General features: G+C 46.4%; 1 protein-coding gene across 4 annotated transcripts in view; it reads left to right on the plus strand.

Moving 5' to 3' along the window:
- Positions 1-5,569, plus strand: part of ADD2 (adducin 2) — a 94,729-nt gene extending 89,160 nt beyond the window's left edge. For 3 of the 4 annotated variants that reach the window (XM_066593023.1, XM_066593022.1, XM_066593024.1), the window contains exon 15: positions 920-5,569. In XM_066593023.1, coding sequence (XP_066449120.1) covers positions 920-1,197 — 278 coding nt within the window. In that variant the 3' untranslated portion in view covers positions 1,198-5,569. The remainder of the gene's footprint in view (positions 1-919) is intronic. The other variant, XM_066593025.1, reaches the window with a different exon arrangement.
- The last annotated feature ends 6,147 nt before the right edge of the window (positions 5,570-11,716 follow it).

Below are 11,716 nucleotides of genomic sequence, written 5' to 3' on the forward strand. Positions count from 1 at the left end.
TGGTGGTGCCGGACTCGGGAATCTTTGGCCTTCCTCATTGAAATTAATGAAGTGCAGTGTGCCTGTCCGACCTGTGCTTTCCCGCAAAGCCAAACCTGCGCTGTCTTCATTCAGGGACCGACCTGGTCCCATTATTGTGATCAGTGGGGGGTCCCATCTATCGGACCCCCACTGATCAGCTATTTATTTCCTATCTCATGGATTGGGGATACTTTAAGGAGAAGCTCTAAGCATTCAGTTGCTACTCTGTCTCTGGGGAACACAGAAAGCTGGTCTGTGTGAGCTAGTGTTGTGGACTGCTAAACCTCTATGTTTTGTAAGCTGGTAGATAAGGCTCCACTATGTATTAAGTTACCTTTACAAGCAGAGATTAGCATCTGAATTTTCGCTGGAAACAGCAAATTCAGGCAATAACTGTCCTATGCACATACGACCACCGACAGGACACTGATCGAAAAATCACAGCAAACATGATCCTTACTTAAGCCTGCCACAAGGTGCAGATATTAAAAAATTGCAGCACCTATCAATTTTTTGATTAAATTCTACCCTTATATCATGTATCCTATGACCCCCTTTCCATTGAAGTTTCTTGGGCTGAATCCAAGATTGCCAACAGGATCCACCATAGTGTCAAAAAGTTTTCCTCCACCCATCTAAGTATTCTACAAATGTTCCTACTTGTATCTCTTTTCATGTAGAAGATAATCCAAGTGGGCCTGACTTTTGAATCCCCTAATGCTCTACAACTAGACTGATTTTCCATTTAAGAGTCAGGAAAAGCCGGCAGGACCTGTAATGACCTCCCTATTATAGGTTGTCACGTAGCTTCTTGAAGACACCCCATTTGGGCTGTAATTATTAGAAAACCAGAAGTGGTTGGTATTAATTGTACTTTCATTTTTGTGTCTTTCTAAAGAAGCCGAGAAGAAGGAGTCTGTCCCAGGATCTACTGAAGCCACAGATGGGAAAGCCCAACCAGCTGTAGTGCTAAACGGCAAGGAGGAAGATCAACCCCCTCAAGATGAGACGCCTCCCAAAGTCACTGAAACCCCCAAGGGGAAAAACGAGACAGTGCCCAATGCTTCTCCGGAAGGTTCCCCCACCAAATCACCTTCCAAAAAGAAAAAGAAGTTCCGCACCCCATCATTCCTAAAGAAGGGAAAAAAGAAGGAAAAAGAGAAGGCCGAGTCCTGATCTCCTGATTCATGAAACTGTTCTCTCAGATGAGGTATAGCGCTCCTTTGCTGTCCAGGCTGGGGCAGTGAAGGGAGCGTATACCTACTACTGCTAAGTATGGACTCAAGAGTTAAACGGAGATGCTTATTCCTGAGGTGTCTTTTATATAGGGAATTTGTACTGCCTGTGCCCATACAGCACAGCATGTCCACTGACTCTTGGGACGGGATACCTGCTTAGCTCACAAAGAAATACATTTTTATAATCGTCCACACCTTAGTCGGCTTCTTTACAGGCTCCATCTCTTGACGACATTTATTGGTTTTGTGGCTTTTTTTCAAAGTTTTTATTTTTTGGAGTATTTTAAGAGTGGAACGTGTTTATTTTAGTCATGTGAAAGTGGTGAAGGTTACAACATGGCTGCCAAGGGTCTGGCCTTTAGAAAAAAATGGCGCAATAATAAGAATCAATAAGTCATTGCTAGATGCTTATGTGAATTCTGTAAGGCAGCAGTTACCATTTTAATCTTTTTTAATGCATTATTTATTATATACCTTCTCTGTTCATGGTGATGTTAATAGATTGCTTTGGTTATAGCACTTATACGTACAGGAACTTAAAGGGGTTAAAAAAAAATTAAACAAACCCCATGCATCTATAAGATCAAAACCCCATGCAGATATGTCAGGTTTTCTCTAATTCATCAGCGATTTATCTGTGCGTTCTCTGCAGCTACCATATGATGGGGGCGAGATCTTGGGCTCCATTGAAAAATTTGCAACACGGTCCCCTTGCCTAGCATGTACAGGTCTTCTCATATGGAATACAGCCCTAATGTTGGGCTCAAGTGCCCGGGTACAATGGTAACCTCTGCCGCCCCAGTCATCAGCAAGAAATTCACTGGTCAGAAGTCAAAGACGCGCCTTTAATTGACAGGAGGAGTCACAGAGTTATCTAATCTGTGCACAGAGTACTTACAGGGCAAAAGCTATTATTACTTTGCCGTTTACAATCCCTTTAAGCTGGGGTCGGATAATTGGGTACAATTAAACCATAAAAAATTATGAATTATGAGAGTCCCACATATCTTCACCTTTCCCGTATTGCTGCATAGTCATCAGCAGGGGATATCATCTTCACAAACTTCCTTTCCAGCACATGAAGACTGCCCTGCCCGATAGTACCAACCTGCCAACGTGCAACAAGAGGTAATTTAAATGGAAATGAACATTTTGTACAAAGATATTTCATTTGACAATCATTTACATCTATATTTAAAGTATTCCAGAATCCTGTCCCCACATATTTTTTCATGGATGTACATTAGATGTAAGATATGTATGGCAATATTACTTGCGTATGTGTGAATATACCCCCAACAGAAGTGGCATGTTGAGACAAGAGCAGTCCCTATGGAGGAAGGGCCCTACAGTAAAGCCAATATGAGGCATAGAGCCCCCTGGACACGTGGCTGTTTTTATGCTTCAGGAAACCAGATCTAATATTATAGCTTCAGTACAAATAACTGATGGAGGATTCCAGACGTTGAACCCATCCGGGAGGAGGACCCACAATTCATAATGAGGTGTTTATGCTTGGACCACCAATTGTGCCACCAATGCCTGATGAAGAGCTGCGGGTTTTGGGTTGAAGATCCTTAAAGACATAAACCTATCTTTGCTTTTCAGAACCAAGATGGGAATCCACTGCTATTGTTACGGGCTACCAAGCCGGTAACTATGAAAACAGCCGAGTGCTTCAGCGCGGCGCCATTTTTGTAGCTCCCACTGAAGTGAATGGAAGATCCAGAAGCAGCGTAGCGCAGTGCACTGTGCTCCTTATGTAACTCAAGGAATTACGGAAACAGCGAAGCCCACTGTGCAATATTGTGTCTGCAGCTCCCATTCACTTGAATATGAGCTACGCAAACAGGGCTGCATTGAAGCACTTGGCTATTTCCAACGGGTGATCAGAAACAAGGGACTGGGTTTACCCAACTCACAGCTTTAAAGGAGTTGCCCAATTTATTTTTAAAAAAATGTGTTAGACCCCATTAGTCCAATTTAGTAAAAATATACCATAGTAGTTGATTCTGAGTTAATAGAGGGGAGCTTTCATTCAGGATCCTATTCTCTTGGCCAGAGTCGAAAGCTTGGTGGCACTTATGTCGCATCTCTTAAAAGGGTTGTCCAGGGTTAGAAAAACATGGCTGCTTTCTTCCAAACGCAAGACCACCCTTGTCCATAAGTTATGTCTGGTATTGCAGCTCCCATTCACTTCAGTGGAACCGAGCTGCAATACCAGACGCAACCAGTTGAATAAGGGTGGTGTTGTGTTTGGAAGAAAGCAGTCATGTTAGTAGCAGATATTGAGCTCTAAGTCCCATTTTTAGACATTGATTATCGCTCAAAATTCGTTCAAACGATGGCTTTTGAGCGACAATAGTTGCGTGTAAATGCTTCCATCATTCACTCTTCAGCCGAACGATGATTTTTAGATGAGCATAAAATTCATCCTTCGGCTGGAGAGAGATAGCAGGGACCGCACACTGTGTTCTCCATTGGACCGGCTGATTACATTGTATTCAGCTGACAGCCCGCGGCAGACAGTGCGAAGACAATGCAGCTGAGTGCAAAGTCCAGACCACATGCTGGGATTTGCAAACAGCTGCTCAAGGCTCATTCACATGCAAAAAAAGCTGATAAAGTGCTAATGGGCATTAGTGCCTACTAGTACTTTATACAAAATGATCACTAGAACCGTCGATCTTTCAGTCGTTTAAAAGATTGCCTTTGCATGTAAATGAGCTTTTAGTCAATATATGAGACCTTTATGTGAAGTGCAGGCCTACTTACATAGATAGTATGTGCTCACTATGGTGAATAGAGGTGTTATGTCTGTATTTTTAGACAATGAGGTGGTTGTAACTCTTGCTCTGGAGGACCTGTGCTGTCTTACATTACACAGAAAACCCATTGATATTAATGGGCATTGCGCAATACTTCATTTTCCCTGTGGTGGCACTGCAGAGAAATTGAGCACTTCCTGCCAGGTTTCCTTACAAATCACACCTGATCACTGGGGGTCAGCAGCAGTGGGACACTTTGTGATCATCTTATATTAAGGGAGCCTTCTGAAAAGTAGTGATTGTCCAAAATGGAGAGCCCCCATAAGAAAGGAGTCCAGTTGATTCCATCTGCTTTGCTAGTAGGTGGTAAGAACCTGTCCATTTTAACTACTGCTCAGACCCCCGAGAACTCTTCTATGTACGTCACCATTCTGAAGGTTCTCTTATAGGCAGCTTGAACTCCTTGTTTTCTGACTGGTACTAACTGAAACCTATTGTAAACATACATTCTAATACACTATATGGCAGAGGTGGTTGCATATGTATATGCATGCGTGCATGTATGTATGTAGAGACACAGGCGGTGTAAGTACGGTGCATATGTAGCAGAAATCTCAATAATTCAGATTACTTTGTTTACACACTTTGTATCTTTCAATTTGTAGCTTTTGGGACCAAACCGAAAGTGTTCTGCACGCACTTGTTTTTGTAGTAAGGGTTGACATCGCATATTTCTGCTCTGTGTATACAATTCCATGCATGGGACAAACGGACTGCGTGGCTCGTCATACACTACATTTTTCCACAACTCAAAATACGGATCTGCTAGCAATTTTTTAATAAAATCTTTATTCACTCTGCTATAGAGAAGCAAGTGGCGCCATTCAGGTATTGCTGACTGTGCTGTTGGGTACTCTAGTGCGCTGGGTCCTGCTTTATCCTGGGTATACGGGATAGGCCACAGAAGAAAAGTCAAAGTGGCGCCACCCTTCAAATATGGACCAACTAGTACCCCATCTCTTACAGGGAATCCTGGCAACCATTCTGTAGAACCCGGCTACCCCAACCAAGGTTATGCCCATGTGGAAAGCCTAGGTTGGCACCAGGTGCTCATGCCTCCTGGCCCCATAAGCTAGTGTACTAGGACCATTTCTCGGGCTGGTTTTACTAATCCCTAGTCTAGTCCTGCCTTATTGATAAGAAGCTGATACAATTTGCTCTTTACTTCCTTAGTAAATGCTGAAGATCTCGCTAAATATTTTCCTGTTTGCGCAATTTCACCTGCCCTTTGCCTGAATGGGCCCAATAGGATGTTATTGTGTCTTGTATTCCACTTGTCTGACAATCGTAGTAATGGTGTTCTTTAGTGTCTCTTTCCTTTTCTGTATATAGACCTCCACAGACCTTGTTATTGTGATATCTGAAGACGATGTAAATAATCTCTTTTACTGCACGGGCCTCTCTCGCTGTGTTCATCCGCTGGAGCCTCTCTCTTTACTGCTGTACCTTGACAATAAACTGAATTCACAGTGGGATATTCAACCACGGCGTCAGCTTCACTTTATTTCTCGTATTAGTTGATGCTGCAAGTCTCTGGGGGTAAAAGGGCGAAAGAACTTTTGTATGTGGAGTCGGGCCATCTCCAGGTTTATATGGGCTCCTTTTGTGTGTGTGTGTGGGGGGGGGGGGGGGGGGCAAGTCTTTCTGGTTCCGAAAGGGCTGGTTCACGCGGCCGTATTGTCACTGCGTATTACGCACGCGTATTTCCTGTGTGTAATCCGCTGTAAATGGAGGCAATGAAAGTCTATGGACTTTCATTCATCCATTCACACCTGCGTGTGGGCACTGCGGATCGATACATAGGAGAAATAAATCGCAGCATGCTCTATTTCTCTGCGTATCATACGCAGTCCTTGTATGGGCTGCGGATCAAAATGCTGTCCATATGCATGCATTGCGTACGGGTAGCATTTCAATACGCATCCCTGCTCTGAACAGAGCTGGGAAATAAAAAATGTTTAAAAATCACACTGCGCATGTGTATGATGGTGTCATCCGCAGTGCCATACGCAGTCTCTGTCAGCAGAGCACAAGGGCTGTAATGTGTATAATGCTGCAGGAGACTTGCAGCGTTCTACGTATATGCCCGTGTGAACGAACCCTAAGGCAAAGTGTGAATGGATGAATGCACTGCAAAAAAAAAAAAGTAACTGTGACACCTATAGTGGCCCCAGTAGTAATAGTGTCCCCCTTTCTGGTCCTAGCATTAATAGTGACTCTCATAGTAGCTCCAGTAGTAATAGTGCCCCTGTTAGTGGCCCCCGTAGCAATAGTGGCCCCACTAGTAATAGTGCACCTTTTAGTGGCTCCAGTAGTAATGGTGACCGTCATAGTTGGAATTGTGCCCCCAGTATTAATAGTGACCCCAGCAGTAATAGTGATTCAAATAGTGGCCCCAGTAGTAACAATAGCCCCCAAAGTAGCCGCAATAGTGACCTCCATAGTTGCCTCAGCAGTAACAGTGCCACCATTAGTGGCCCCAGAAGAAATAGTGCTCCCATTAGTTGTGTCAGAAATAATAGTGGCCTCCTTATTGGCCCCAGTAGTAATAGTGACACCTATAGTGGCCTTAGTAGTAATAGTGCTCCCGTTAGTGGCATCAGTAGTAATAGTGGCCCCAGTAGTAATAGAGACCCCCTTAGTGCCCCCAGAATTAATAGTTTCCCTCTTAATAGACCTCTGGCCAAGCAGCAACCTAACACCATCAAGTATTTAACTCACTTTGTCTGTAGCTCTGGTCTTGGGGTCGGCTTCACACTGGCGATAGGCTATTTTGCGTTGTGAGAGTGAGTGAAAACGCATGAAAATGAAACCAATGATTTTCAATGGTTTCCTTCTCATTTATGATGCCTTCACTACACACTTGCAGCACTAAGAAAAAGCAACGCTATCGCCCATTGTTTTCAATGGGGCCGGCGACAGCAGCATTGGCCCCATTGAAAACATAGGCAGTACATCGTGCTCCCCTGACACAGCTGTGACAGCTATAGCAGGTGATTCCTTCATCCCCACGGGCAGAGGCTCGCGATGCTATCCATTTCTTTCAGTGGGGCTAGCGTTGCTGCAGCCCCATTGAAAGCAATAGGTTGCAGGCAAGCACCACATCGATGATTTTCGGGGAAGGGCTTGAAAATCCTCTCTAGCTCTAGAGAAGTAAAAAAAAAATTTCACACACTTGAAGAGCTGTCCGGCTCTTCTCTCCGGCCCCAGCAGACGTCTTCTGGAGGCCGGGGACTGAAAAATCCCCTCCCCCAGAAAGCACTGCCCCTGATTGGCTGAGTGCTGTAACCAATCAGGGGCAGCACCCAGCCGTCATTGATTGACAGGTGAGCGCTGCCTGTGATTTGTCACAGCGCTCAGCCAATCACAGGCAGCCCTCAGCAATGAATGGCAAATTAGAATGAAATCATTGAGAATCATTGGTTTCATTTTCATGCGTTTTCACCAACTCTCGCAACGCAAGATAGCCTATCGCCAGTGTGAGGCCAGCCTAAGGCTGCTGCTGCAATCAGTCTGTGACCCCTGAGGTTTCTCCCTCACCAGCATCTGCACTACATAAAGGTCAGCATCTGTGAGCAGGAATGCAGAAGGCGGGGAGGTTAGTGGTCATAGACCGATTACAGTAGCAGAGGCTGACAACTAGGGCTACAGACTGAGTTAAATGCTTGATGGTGTCGAATTGCTGCCTGACCAGCTGGCACCTAACAATTATTTTTTGGCCATTAAAAAAAATAAATACTGGCCTTTAGACTTAATTACCTGATAGGCCGGTGAGTAATCGGCTGGGTGGCAACCCTAGCACTGCCCCTCTGAGGTTCTGCAGACTGTGGCCTCAGGTTACCCCATGATAGAGGTGCCCCTGGGTCACACATAAAACAGAGTTCTTTGTAGATATTGCTGAAGTTAGGTGAACTATTTAATAAATCCGTGAAATCCACAGAAAATTCTGCAAAAGATAGTACATGCTACAGAGTGGATTTATGTGAATCAGCCCTGATGCCCAACATTTTTTTTACCTAATCTGTGATTCAGTCACTCAGTGCCATTACAAAGTAATAGTGCCCCTTTTATTACCCACAAAGTAATAGTGCTCTTCTGTACATGTCTCTATAATATAATAGTGTCCCTCAGTATGTGCCTCCATAAAGTAATATTGCTCCTCTATACGTCCCTATAATGTAATAGTGCCTCTTTGTGTGTACCTCCACAAAATAACAGAGCCCTCTGTGATGCCACAAAGTAATAGTGCCCCTCTGTATGTGCCTCCGCAAATTAATAGTGCTCCACTGTGTGTGCCTCCAGAAATTAATAGGGCACTCTGTGTCTCCACAAAGTAAAAGTGCCCCTCTGTACATGCCTCCACAAAGTAATAGTGCCCCTCTGTACATGCCTCCACAAAGTAATATTGCTCCCCTATAAAGTGACCAGATTTTCCAACAGTCAAAGCGGGACAAAGGGGTGTGGTCAGGGGTGGTGTTTATCACGAAAAAAACTGTCAAAATCTGTGCCATTGGTGGGGATTTTGAGTCAAAATCAGCCACGCACCGGCAACTGATTTCATACTATGCGGCGCTTTCCTCACCTCCTTCGTAGGCTTCCCGCTGTCAGCGCTCCATGGCTTCTGGTTCCCAGCGGCCCGTAGTGGCCTCCTCTCACCAGCAGCTAGAAACCAGAAGCTGGGGAGCACTGACAGCAGGAAGCCTTCGGAGACGGGGAGATACACGGCTGATTTTCAGTCAAAATTTGCACCAATGGCACGGGTTTTGACTTTTTTTTGGATGCAGAAATACTACGGAATTTGCCATGGACATTTCGCAGCATTTCCACCACGTGTAAACATACCCCAACTCGGCTTGATTTATGCAGCTGCATGCAGAGTGGCCCCAGTAGTAATAGTCTCCCTTATATCTGCCCCAGTAGTAAGTGACCCCCTCAGTGGCTCCAGTAGTAATAGTGACCCCCACAGTGGCCCCAGTAGTAATAGTGACCCCCACAGTGGCCCCAGTAGTAATAGTGACCCTCACAGTGGCCCCAGTAGTAATAGTGACTTCCACAGCGGCCCCAGTAGTAATAATGACCCCCGACAGCAGCTCCAGTAGTAACAGTTACCCCCACAGCACATCCAGCAGTAATAGTGACCCCCACAGCAGATCCAGCAGTATCGGTGACCCCCTACAGTGGCTCCAGCAGTAATAGTGACCCCCACAGCAGCTCTAGTAGCAATAGTGACCCCCAACAGCAGCCCCAGTAGTAATAGTGACCCCCCACAGTGACCCCAGTAGTAATAGTGACCCCCACAGCGGCTCTAGTAGTAATAATGACCCCCCACAGCGGCTCCAGTAGTAATAGTGACCGCCACAGCAGCTCCAGCAGTAATAGTGACTCCCACAGTGGCCCCAGTAGTAATAGTGACCCCCCACAGCGACCCTAGTAGTCATAGTGACCCCCACAACAGCCCCAGTAGTAATAGTGACCCCCACATTGACACCAGTAGTAATAGTGACCCCCACAGTGGCTCCAGTAGTAATAGTGACCCCCACAGCGGCTCCAGTAGTAATAGTGACTGCCACAGTAGCTCCAGTAGTAATAGTGACCCCCACAGCGGCCCCAGTAGTAATAGTGACCCCCACAGCAGCTCCAGTGCTAATAGAGACCCTCACAGTGGCTCCAATAGAAATAGTGATCCCCACAGCAGCCCCAGTAGTAATAAAGACCCTCAAAAAGTGATAGTGACACCCGCAACGCCCCAATAGTAATGGTGACAGCAGATCCAGCAGTAATAGTGACCCTCACAGCGGTCCCAGTAGAAATAGTGAATCCAACAGCAGATCCAGTAGTAATAGTGTCCCCCACAGCGGCCCCAGTAGTAATCGTGTTCCCAAAAGTAGCTCCAGTAGTAATAGTGTCCCATCAAAGTGGTCTCAGTAGTAAAAGTGACCCACCATAGCGGCCCCAGTAGTAATAGTGTCCTCCGTAGTAATAGTGAACCCCACAGTTGGCTCAGTGCTAATACTATTACTACTGGGGCTGATATAGGGGACACTATTACTAATAGTGTCCCTTATATCGACCTCAGTAGTAACAATGACCTCTCCTCCCCCAGAGTAGCCCCAGGAGTAGTAGAGCCCCAATGAAATCCATATACTTACCTTCTTCTCCTGGCCTTCAGAGCGCCGATGCTCCTCCTCTTCTCGGCGCTGCCGCGGAAGTGTGTGCACCCACAGCAGCGACTCTTCCCCGACCTCTTCTCCTGCAGAACTAAAGAGGAGGTCAGGGGAGGGGGGAAGATCCTGGATGCACACACTGCCGACAGTGTATGCATCCGGCTGCGGGGCCATATGCAGAGTGATTGCCAGCTGGGGAACTGCAGCACCCTGAGTGGTAATCACTGTAATGGTGACCAGATGTCCCAAAAATGGGACAAATGGCTGTTCTACTGGGGTCCTGACAGAAAGTGTGACTGTCCCGCCTAAATTGGGATGTCTGGTCACCTTATCCCCTATTTGTGCCTCCACAAAATAATAGGGCCCTCTGTGCCGCCACAAAGTAATACTTCCCATCTATGTGTTCCTCCACAAAGCAATAGTGCCCCCCTGTGCGTGCCTCTACAAAGTAATAATGCCCCTGTGCTTCGCCGCTGCTCACCTGCTCCTGCGCTTATGCCAAGTTTTCCCAGTAAAATAAAAGGTGAGCTGGTTGGCAGAGCTCTACTCTTCTTCCTAGAAAACCTCATGTTTTTGGCCTAAGCAAACTGTCACACAGACGAACGTGGATCTGCTTTGCCACACACAGGTTTGGCTTTGGCGGCACCTGGGGATCCCCGTTTTTAACGCTTACCCCCTCCAAATAGGATGTCCCCAAGCCGTTATACACACAGATAGTCCTGGTTCTATATCTGCTGAAGCTGCACTGGGCTGAAGCGCAGTACCTGTAGGTCTGAGCAGGGGCGTAGTAAGTAAACAGGCTGAAGTCAGAGCTGGCGGGACAGGTATATAAACGAGGTCCAAACCGAAGGTCAAGGCTGGCAGCAATCAATAGCAGAGTCCAATATACAGAGGCGAGGTCAGGGAGTACAGAACTCAGAAGGGTCAGAACCAGGAGTCCAGACTACCTGGGGCGCCACAACGGTTAATGAGAGCCCTCGCTAGACATCCTCCATGGCGGGAGGATGCCCAATATAGCGGTTGCTGCGTCCTGTAATGCGTGATTATCACAGCCGCACAACGGGACAAGATCACGCTCATCTGTGGAAGCCCTGAGTGCAGCTTCACACAAGCGTATGCGCAAAAATGCTTGCCTTAGTGTGATTTGCGCATGAATGAGATTGATTTGCACGCATCTGCACACTTTTTGCGAACGCAGGGCCAGTTCACACACACACGATACAACCCTTCATTGGAAGTACGCAAGGGGATGCGCAAAACACGGCGCAAAACGGCACGGGGAAAGAAAACACCTGGACCGGATCAGGTTAAATAGCCTTTTAATCCACGGAAGGGTTGTGTTGCGTGCGCAAAAAGCAGAGTACTGTGCGCAGACACACATGCAAATCTACCCCGTTAAACCTCGCTCATGCGCGAACGCGTTGCGCTTAGGCGAGCATATTTGTGCATATGGTCGTGTGAAGAC

This window comes from Eleutherodactylus coqui, chromosome 2 (genome assembly GCF_035609145.1).
Source record: "Eleutherodactylus coqui strain aEleCoq1 chromosome 2, aEleCoq1.hap1, whole genome shotgun sequence".
Taxonomy (NCBI): domain Eukaryota; kingdom Metazoa; phylum Chordata; class Amphibia; order Anura; family Eleutherodactylidae; genus Eleutherodactylus; species Eleutherodactylus coqui.